This window comes from Wolffia australiana, chromosome 5 (assembly GCF_029677425.1).
Source record: "Wolffia australiana isolate 7733 chromosome 5, ASM2967742v1".
Taxonomy (NCBI): domain Eukaryota; kingdom Viridiplantae; phylum Streptophyta; class Magnoliopsida; order Alismatales; family Araceae; genus Wolffia; species Wolffia australiana.
The window spans coordinates 16971496-16982494 of NC_135839.1; the positions used below are offsets into that span (position 1 = coordinate 16971496).

The following is a 10999-nucleotide window of genomic DNA, read 5'->3' on the forward strand; positions in this document are numbered from 1 at the left end:
CACTTTCCCCTTTCTCTCTGTCTATGTCTCGGTTCTGTGCCTCCTCTCTCTCTCTCGGGCGATTCGATTCCGACGGGTTAATAGAACGTATTTCTCTCTCAACATATCCCGTTTATGACATGGAATCCACCGTGGCTGCCAGGTGGATTCCCCCCAGGTGGATTCTGCCGAAAATCCACTTGGCAGCCACGGTGGATTCCACGTCATAAATGGGATATGTCAAAATCCACTTAGAGAGTTTGGGATATACCGTGCCAAAAAAAAGTTTGGGTTATATCTCAGATTTTTGAAAAAGTTTGGGACATATCGTGCTATTAACCCTAAAAGAAATCAATTGGAAAGAGAGACAAGGGATAAGAGAATCAATAAACTCAATAATTTTATTAACTGATAATCCGGTTTCAAGATTTGATTTTGCAAGGTGATTTTGAATGTAAAGATGAAGAGTCAAATAGGACGGTTCAAGATTCAAGAAGAAGAGAAAAAAAAAGATTAAGCGCCATCAAGAGAAAGCACCATTTGTTACATAATTTATAGGTCAAACTATCAATGAGAGAGAGTACAACATAATTTATATATCAATCTATTTGTGAGAGTATAGAGCATAATTTATACATCAATCTACTAGTGAGAGAGTGTAGAACATAATTTATACATAGGAAATATTCCACAAATTCATAGGTTGAGAACCGTTTCTTTTCAGGAAATTCCATAACGATTCTGCTCAAAATAAGAACTATTTCAGGCCAACTTTAATAGTTTTAGGTAACCACCAACTTTTTTGTCCATGAATCCTCATGGCCCTAAATCCCCATTTAGAAATATTGCTTGTAGATTACGTTCTATCGGCGAGGTGCTACAAACATAAAGAGTTTCAGCCCGTTTGACCCAGATTGATAGTTTGGTATTTAGCCATTCAAGGATTCGTATGAATCAATTCAGAGAAATCTTTCCACTAAAGAGAACCAACTATCTATCCTTAGTGTTGTTTCCACACTAATATTTTTGAGGAGTTTAAACGAACACAACAGCTAGGGTTCGGGCGATACATGATGGCTGATCCTTTGTGAGGAGAGAATACTTATAAAATTTGATTCACACTCATTAGTTGACATGCTAAGTGTAGGTTCTTGTTCCGCACTAATGTTTGCAGAGCGTCTATAGGAACATTACTAAATGCAAGAAGCGGCATACCAGCATGCACCACCAGCTACACCATGGAAATCAGACGACAGACACCCTTGCCAACTAAATGATACGATATTTGACTCTTTCTCTCTTCTCTACTTAGTAAAACCAGCCGAATGAAGCACATGCCAATCATCACCTGGAGTGACTACTAAAAATACATCACACCCTCATCCCCAATGAACCTTGCTGTCCACATAGCAGAGCTCCTATGATGATACCCAAGGATGGCGATGACAGTGCTGTCTACATAGCAGACCTACTGCTGAACTTGTCTTTTTTCTGTACTTGGCATAAATATGTCCGTATATAAATTGAGATATTCACACTTTGTCTGATAGCGAAAAAATGGGTCTACGAGCCATGTTTCATGCCAATTTTTAAAAAATCCTAATGTAAATTTTCCTAATGTTTAAAACACAAGATATTTTAAGAACTGCAGTATAATATTAAAGTCATACATAAGACAAGAAGGATCGTGGAATTTTCACAGGAAGCTCCTACGACTTTAATAGAGTACATTACTTAAAATACACAACTATATTCTTCATCAAATGAAATAAGTACAGAAAATCAATTATATCCACATCCAATCTGCTCTGTCGATGTGGTAGGTGACCCATCAATTGATATGCGTCGATTAACTTGACACATGGCAGATGAAGGCGACGCCACGCCCTCACGCGCCCTCAAATGTCAACTTCCTCACACGCCCTCAAATGGCATCCACGTGGCAGTCGCATGGGTAGGACAATGACTGCCGGATGAGGGAGGAGGACGAGTTTACCTTCAATGGAGGTTGTAATGGCGATAGCGTTGTTTAAATACGCTTTCAAGCAGCCCTCGCGGGACAGCTTGCGTTTCAGAGAAAGACTAACACTTGTAACGTTCTGCGCCGGCACTTCCTCCCATGATAGCAGACCTCTCGTGAAGAGTGAAAAACGATCGTGACAAAGACGTCCAATCCCATCCAAAGATAATCTCCACAAGAACTTCATCTTCTTTCCCTGCGGGCCTCTCCTCTTGCCAAGCACGCTGAGGTTTGAAGAAGATTTATTTCTTAAAAAAAATATGTAATTCGTGTTGCGTAGAAGTTCTGCATCTTTTCCTCTCATGGTTTTTAATCCTCCCTTACGCGGTTTTGATCTTCGAGAAGGATATTAGTTCTGTTCAGCTTTACCCCATAATTTTTCACGAGAAAGGTTATAGACATGTTTTTCACGAAAATTATTAGTTCAGCTCGTAATATGTTTCAAGTATGATCCCTCAATTTCTTGATTCTTCAGGGCAAGGAGGTATCCGTTTGATCCGGAAGATTGATCTCCGTCTGAGATGCTAAACAAGTACCTTGATCTGCTTCAGAAGATATGGCCCACAAGAACCAGAGTCGTTTTCTTTGTTATGATCTTGACCACCATCGCAGCTCTTGGCTTTTACGGTCAGAACGTTGAACAAGGAGATAGGTTAACGGCCTTATTCACAGTTCTAAGGCCCACGACGGTGCTTATAGATTCTTCGGTCGCCCCTGCTCCGCTCATCAACGGCAAGATTCTTGCCCCCGAGTTTGGTGGATTGGGTGAGAAAGATTGGGATCTCACCATAAAAATAAGCAGCAATAACACAGCGAAACAGCCCGAGAAACCAGAAAATAAACTTCAGAACGAAGCTCCGAAGAGAGATATGTCTCTTGGAGAGGACAAGAAGAAGAGACGGAAGAAGAAGACAAAGAAGAAGATAGATAAGCCGGACAACGAGGATAACATCTCAACAAAAAGCAGAGAATTGATGGAGAAGTGCATTCTCGCTAAGGACCAGCAGGAGAGGGCGAGGCTACGTCAGTCCGCCATGTCTATCTCAGACATGCACCGCCTCGCGTCCCGGAATCGAGAATCCTGTTCAGTGGTACGCCAGCGCCGCGCAGAAAGAATAGAACTAAACTCGTTTTTTTTTATCTCTTCTTCTTCTTCCTCTTCATGCATTCAGTTCACAGGTACCCAGATGGCCGTCTCCTCGAGATCAGGAGATTCTTGACGCAAGGAAAGATATTCTGAACGCACCTGTTATAACGCGCGATGCGGAGCTCTACCCGCCGGTGTTCCGCTACTTCTCCATGTTCAAGAGGTAAGAAGATCGCGTAAACATTTACTCGAAAACTCACTTATCGGAGCCCATTATCAAGAATGCCCACCATTTTTTTTTCTCATGACTTTGTCTTGATATGCCGGAAACGGATACCAAATTTCGACAGCTACTTGGTATCTGCAAGGAATCTGAAGAAATCATCTAAAGTGGTTTAATTTAAAAACTTGCACATCCAGTCGAAGTAAGGATCAGACTCCATTTTAACCGTTTTGAAAGAGCACAATCTCGTTCAAAGGTTCTTTGCATTGGCTACCTTTTCTCTTTAATATGTGAAGTTTATACTAAGTTAGGTAAAGTTAGTAAAAGTCATTATAACAAATATGAATTGTAAATTTATTTTGTTATAATTCAATATTCAACTCATCACCTGTTTCTCAACCCATTTATTTGGCCTCATATTCTCAAGATTAGGTTTATATTAATATAGATAAACTTAGTAAAAGTCATAACATCTAATTTTTGTTATTAAAACTCAGTTATAATATTCAACGCCTCTGCTGTATCTAGACACATTTCTTTGGTCTCAAGTTCGCTTACCTCTCACACTGATTCGGCGTGCCTCAGGAGCTACGAACTGATGGAGAAACTCCTCAAAGTCTACATCTATAAGGAAGGAGAGAAGCCCATTTTTCACGAACCAGAGCTCACAGGGATCTATTCCTCCGAGGGCTGGTTCATGAAGCATATGCAAGGGACCCCTCGTTTCTTGGTCAATAATCCAGAAGACGCGCATCTCTTCTACATGCCCTTCGGCTCGCACCGCCTGCAAATGCAACTCTACGTCCCCGACTCACACTCCCACGATAATCTCATCCTATTCCTGCAGAACTACGTTTCCACCATCGCCGCTAAGTACCCCTTTTGGAACCGCACCGACGGCGCAGACCACTTCCTCGTATCCTGCCACGACTGGGTAACCCTTCAGCCACCTCTCCCCGTAGGCTTTCGCACGTCTCGATTACATTGTCTGACGGTAGAAACTAAAAAGAATGAACGGATATCATCCATTCGTACTCTTTGTTAAGTAGTTCAGTCGACAAAATTTGAAGAAGACACTGACAAATTGTCTATGTCGTCTTCAACTTCAACGATAGCGAAACCTTAATGGCACCCGTCGGCTATCGTCAATGAAGTTGACGTTAAGAACAACATTGATGGCATTAATCGTCCTCGTATTGTTCCTTGGCAGTCAACATACGAAACGTGGCGGCCAATGGGGACGGCGGTGAGGGCACTCTGCAACGCCGACACGACGGAAGATTTCGTCGTCGGCAAGGACGTGTCTCTGCCGGAGACGAACGTTAAGAGTTTTCAGGAGCTGATGAAGAAGCCAGGGGGATTACCGCCCAGGAAGAGGACCCTTCTCGCCTTCTTCGCTGGCCAGATGCACGGCTATCTCCGGCCTACTCTGGTCGAGCGCTGGGCGAACGATACCGACATGGCCATTCTCGGTCCTGTAAGAAGAAGAGGTGGACCGAAGAAGCTGGACTACGCCCAGTACATGAAGATGAGCAAATTCTGCGTGTGCCCTCGTGGGTACGAGGTTAACAGCCCGAGAGTGGTGGAGGCCATCGTTAATGAATGCGTGCCAGTGATCATATCAGATAACTTTGTGCCGCCCTTCTTCGAGGTGCTCGAATGGCAGGCGTTTTCTGTCATCCTGAGCGAGAAGGACGTCAACCGGATGAAGGAAATCCTGCTCTCCATTTCAAGCAGAAAGTACGCGGCTCTAAGGACGGGGCTGAAGAGGGTGCAGAGACACTTCCTTTGGCATACCCGTCCGGTTAAGTATGATCTCTTTCACATGACGCTGCACTCCATCTGGTTCAACCGCGTCTTCCAGCTGAGGTTTAACGAGAGCTTGTCGAGTTTGGAGTAAACTTCTGATTATCAGTTCGCACCAAAAAATGAAACGCGTTTTTTTTTTTTTTTTTTGTGTTTCCATTGGAGATGGGATTCTCGTGTGGAAACGCTTCCCTTGCTTGCAAGTTGCAAGTGGGATGTGGCGACTGACGATGAAGGTACGAAGTAAACAAGGAGACAAGAACGTAATAAATGCGCTGGGGGTCAATGTCAGCTCCCAGCTGCCTGGAGTTGATACGTGGGAAGGCGGCCCCATGTAAGGTTTGCGAGCAGGGGGGGACCAAGGTTTGCATGTTTTTATCTTCGACCGGAGTAAGATGTTTTATTGAGCGGGTTTGGTTGACCAAGACGAATTATAGTTGGTGTTTTTGATTTGTTTGCTGCCCCCAAGATGACTAGGGGGAGCCGGAAACTAATTATGCAAGTTTCAGTTCATCTTCATGTGCAGAAAGAAGAACTCAGCCGTGGAACTCTGCCCGATGGTAATATTCCCACCAAGACTGGAGGCCCAAGTATCCTCTATAACGGATATCGTAGCAATAAATACTGAATACTAGCGGAATAGCGTGTGAGCTTCCACTCCTTTTAACCTATTAGACGGATTCCCTCCAATGTTGCCAATGTGGCATTGAATGTGGAGTCCTTAAGCCTCCTCTCCGGGTCAGTAATAATAGATGGATGCCAATGTAGAGTCATTTATTCCCACTCTCACCGTCCCCAACAAATATTATAGGCAGTTAATGCCTTGGCCCTATAACTAATGTAATTACCCAAGAATGGAAAACATTAAATTTCTCTTACCACTGCCCTGGCAACTTGGGAATTCAAACATTGTGAACATCCCGTCTGATTAGGACACTAAGCCTTCAACTAGATGATGATCTTGATGTGGGCTTCCCTCTATGTCAGCTTGTCGGGGACGTGTCAGCCCCTCCCCCTTCCCCCAATCTTGGAGGGGCTTGACTGGTCAAACCCCAAAGAGAGGGTGTATGTACCCCTCTTTTAGTACTTTTGTTAGAAGGGCCCATATGGAGCCCATTTATGTTGTTATTTAAAGGGGGTATCTCCCCATTGTAAACCCAACTTAGTTTTTACAGCTGCTAGGTGATTTCCTTGTTCATTCTTCTTGTCTCTCTCCCTCTCATCCTTCTCGACCTTGATCTACTCTTCCTTCTGGATTATTCCTTGGTGGTCACTCCCCTGTCTTGGGACTTCAAGATGGAGCTCCTCTACTCTGTAGTTTATGATAAGCTTATGCCCAGCATCAGGAACCTTGGACGTTGATGTTACACAAGAAATGAAGGAGGTTTACTATCATTATTTCATTATAATGATCAAATCTATGTTGATATATTCAACATTTGAACGTAGCATCCTTAGATTTGTTTCAACAAATGGTATCCAAGATGGTTGTTTTATTCGGATTTAATATGGTGTCAGTCAACATCTAATATCAATGTTGAGAAGCTAGGCAGTTAGTTAAACTTCAACATGTGGTAGCACCGACTGCACAATTTGTTGTTCTAGTAAGATCTGACGTTAACCTTGGATGAACCAAAACTTGATAATGTTACGACAGTTGATTGGCATAAGTTTCAGCAAAAAAGCTGTGAGCACCATTTGTTCTTTTTTGTCTGATAGTGCTCTTTATCATGCTCTTGGTGACAAGGATCCCATAGCAATTTGGGATAAGTTGGTGAAGCGCTTTGAGTCAAGATGAGCAAGTTGGCATTGAAGATAAGATTGTTTGGGCTACACATGACTAAAGGTGCTGATGTATTTTTTCATATTGATAGTTTTAATTAGCTGATTACATATTTGATGAAGACAAAGGAGGTGTTCTCCAACCAGAACAAAGTTATAATTTGGGTCGTAACTCTTCCTTAGAAGTAAAGCACCTCTTGATGTTATTACAACCTTGATGGAGTATTATTAACAAAAGAAAAGTTTTTAAGATTCTCATGACAAAGCACTCTACGTGAAGAATGAGAAGGAACATTGAAGGTAGAAGGAGAAGAGAAAATCGGGAGAGAAGAACCATCTGTCCAAATTCAAGAACAATTGGTAAGAGAATATGACATATCATAAGTGTCATGAGAAAGGACATTTGAGAATAGATTTTCAGAAGCTGAAGAATGAGAAGGTGATTGTTAGTAAGACGAGCATTGCTAATATCGCAAGGGTTGAAGAGAGTAGTGATGGAGAATTCTACTCTACTTTGGTTGTGGTTAATAAATTAGTCGACTCCTAGACTCTTGATTCTGGTTGCTATTATCATTTATTTCCTCATGCAAATTGGTCTCACTCTTATCTAAAACCCTTCAAGAGTTATTTCTATGAGGAATGACACCCCTTGCAGGGTCATCAAGTGTTGGAACGATGAAGATCTGAATGTTTGATGGAGCAATCAAAGTCTTGGGAAATGTGTGGTATGTGCTGGAGCTATGAAAAAGATTGAGTTCACTTGGCTATTTGGAGGTGAATGACTGCACTTTCAAGCTTTGAACAAAGTTGTTAAAGTTTCTTAAGAAGTGCTCATGGTGATAGGTGCCTTGACACATCTATGAGAAAATATTTACAAGCTTGAAGCCACATTAATATAGGTGGAGTTGCAGTTGCTACACCACATGAGTCAATGATGGATGACACACTCTTGTGGGACTTGCATACATGCCACTCAGGGAGACATGCATGTAGAAGCTATATAGAAAAGGACTGATAGCTAGGTTGGGAGCTTGAAAATTTGATTTTTCTAAATACAATGTCATGGGTAAATAGTGAAAGGTGACATTCAACGCAGAAAAGAGTGACATTGGGGGGCTAGTTGATGTGATGAGTTTTGGAGGTCCTCTGTATTTTTTTACCCTGTTGATTTTTCAAGGGAAGTTTGATTTTATTTCATGAAGCACAAGTTTGAGGTTTTTTCGCTGTTCAAGACTTGGTGTGCAAGAGTGGAAAACCTGTTGCACGAGGAAGATCAATGTCTTGCGAACTGACAATAGTACAAAATTTAATATTTCTGAATTTGATGATTTTTGTATAGAACATGGCATTCAACTGCACTTTATGGTCAAGAAGACCCCTCAAGAGAATGAAATTGCAAAACACAAGAACCACACCACTGTAAAGAGAGAAAGGTGTTTGATGTTGAATTTTGTCTAGGAGTTTTAGATAGAGGCATTTTAGATGCAACATATTTGGTTCATAGGTCACCTAATTCATTTCCTAAACGAAAGGTGGCTGAAGAGGTATGGACTGGAAATCCTATACACTACTCAATATTGTGTGTATTTGGATGTCCAAGTTGTGTCCTTACCCCTGCTGATAAAAGATCAAGCTTGATCTAAAGTCTAAGAAATGCATCTTTTTGAGGTATATTGACATAGTAAAGGACTATTTTTCGGTTGTGGGAATATGATTTTTCATGAATGAAATGAATTTCAAGTAGTGAAAACTTAAAATTAATTCAGAATTTGTCTCTAAAACATATGATATGTTGAAAACCTTATGGGAAAATGTTTCCACCTTGATTTGCTTCTTGGGAGATATTCTTCAAGCTGTTCAATTGCCCGGCCACTAATGATATCCACGTGACTAGAAGGTCGTTGGATCTCCTCTTTGTCTACACCACTTCTTCATGAAGATCTTGTGAATCTTCTCACCATCAAGGAGGACCTCTATAATGAGTGGAGAAATCAGAGAACGAAGAAAGGAAGGAGCGACCAAATCTGGCTGGCATGAGAACCAAAAATGGGCCCCCCTTATTTATATTTTCAAAGAAAATTTGATAAAATTCATTTCAATAAATTATATAATCTAACATCCTTTTAGTCTTATATGTGTGACCCTCTAGGACCATATATTGTTCTAGTTAATAACTTTAAGGTTTAATAGCATTTATCGACCAACCTAATTAATTACTCATATATATTAATTAATCAATGATTGATTTAACCCAGTCCACATGTTAAGTTTCTAGCCCCTAGGACGCCAAGCTACACCTCGTGCTCTAAAAGATATAGAGTCCTATTTTAACTTTCTTATGGAACATTGTCGATAGTCAGTTATCACACATGTATAATTATTTGTTCGCGCAAGGCTCCTATATGACTTAGTGTATGGCTAATTTTCAAGCCCTATTCCATCACTTAATTAGCATTGATGTGTAACAGAGATCACTAGAGAATGATTTATTGAATGTCATCCCTACCCTAGTTGATCTCCTCATATATCAAGGGTAGATATTTTTTTGACAACTTAATCACCTCCTTATATTTCTTACTATGTCCGAGCAAAGATATACAAGAATTTCATGGTTAGAGACTTGTAAACCATAGTCAATTCAGAGTCATCCATCTAGTGAATGTCATTCATGGCTCATGTCAATAGATCACTTATACAACTGTGATATGAATCATGAAAATCTATTCAGTGAACTCTTTCTCCAAAGAGCACCCACCGTCTGTCTTTATCGTCTCAACACTGATGACCAAATTTTTTTTCATACCTATCATATTATTAGGATTAGATAGTAAAATTATATCTGGATAAGTCGATGTCCATCTCCAGTATCCATCAAATAAGAACATTTAGAATACATATTTAAAGACTAGTTATCACAAACACTATATCATCATAATTCACTAGGTCATTGCATGTATTCATAAACTTCATTGTAAACATCACACATAATATTAATGAAGAAACATTTCATTCAATGAATTTAAAATAAGGCATGATGGTGTGGTTGGCTTGACAACCAGATAATATCTATAAATCTTAATTGGGCTATGGATCTGTAAAACACTTGTGTTCAGTTGGGATGTGGGTTTTGATGAAAATCATATGGTGATGAGTTAGGAGGTAAAAAGTCAGCCAGTGATAATGTCCAAGGTAGAACTTGAGTGGAAGTAGAGAATGTCTAGATTCAATACCATTTAATTGACGATGGAGAATAAACTAACGAAGCCATAGATTATTGTGAGAGTATTGTTGTTAGATGGACAAGACATCATACAAGGTCGTTTGCTCATCTTGATGATTGCCTAGATAGGACTTGAGTGGAAGTAGAGAATGCCTAGATTCCACACCATTCAATTTACATGGTTGTTACTTTGTTTGCACAACATGGAGAACCAACATCTTTCAATTAGTCACTTAATTGTCTTGAGAAAGAAAAGTGGCTGTAGGCAGTGTCCTAGGAACGCACATCCTTGGACAAGAATCTAACATGGGAGATGGAGGGGCTTCTAGTTGGGAAACAAGCTATCAGATGCAAGTGGGTGTTTAAGAAGAACACACCTTTTTCTGATGTTGAGCAACCATCACACAAAACACGGTTTCTCGCAAAAGGGCCTTGCCTAGAAACACAGAGTTGATGTTAATGAAAACTTCTAACCTATTGTGAAATACACATCTATTTGTATGGTTTAGCTATTGTTCCGCATGAGGACGTAGAGTTGGAGCAATTGAACCTGAAGAGTGCCTTCCTTCATTTTGATTTGGGGAAAGTGATCTACATGCAGCCACCCAAAGGTTTCGTCGTACTAGGGTTAGAGAACCTTGTGTATTAGTTGATGAAGTCCTTGTATGGGATGAAGCTATCCTTGAGGCAGTGGTACGAGAAGTTTGACTCATACATGATGTGTATTGGCTATTCTAGATGCGTGTTTGATTGTTCAGTCTACATGATGATATGTTATGACGATTCTCCTATTTATTTGATGCTTTATGCGGACGTATGCTCATTGCTTCAAAAAATTTACATGAGATTGCACGGTATAAGGCATTGTTGATTAGGAAATTT

At 40.6% G+C, this 10999-nt stretch overlaps 1 protein-coding gene across 1 annotated transcript; it reads left to right on the top strand.

Annotated features, from left to right (window-relative positions):
• The first annotated feature begins 2024 nt into the window (after positions 1 to 2024).
• On the top strand, positions 2025 to 5258 carry LOC144703561 (putative glycosyltransferase At3g07620). The gene is made up of 5 exons (XM_078575752.1): positions 2025 to 2228; positions 2475 to 3090; positions 3179 to 3309; positions 3895 to 4243; positions 4520 to 5258. Exons 2-5 carry the CDS (start codon positions 2521 to 2523, stop codon positions 5207 to 5209), a joined length of 1740 nt encoding a protein of 579 aa, XP_078431878.1. The 5' UTR covers positions 2025 to 2228; positions 2475 to 2520; the 3' UTR covers positions 5210 to 5258.
• Positions 5259 to 10999: the final 5741 nt, after the last annotated feature.

What these genes read in the sequence shown, in the direction of transcription:
- LOC144703561 (XM_078575752.1), top strand. Translation starts at nt 2,521, where the DNA reads ATGCTAAACAAGTACCTTGATCTGCTTCAGAAGATATGGCCCACAAGA. An exon ending in ATCGAGAATCCTGTTCAGTG is followed by an intron (nt 3,091 to 3,178) that starts GTACGCCAGCGC and finishes TTCAGTTCACAG; the next exon opens with GTACCCAGATGGCCGTCTCC. An exon ending in TCGTATCCTGCCACGACTGG is followed by an intron (nt 4,244 to 4,519) that starts GTAACCCTTCAG and finishes GTTCCTTGGCAG; the next exon opens with TCAACATACGAAACGTGGCG.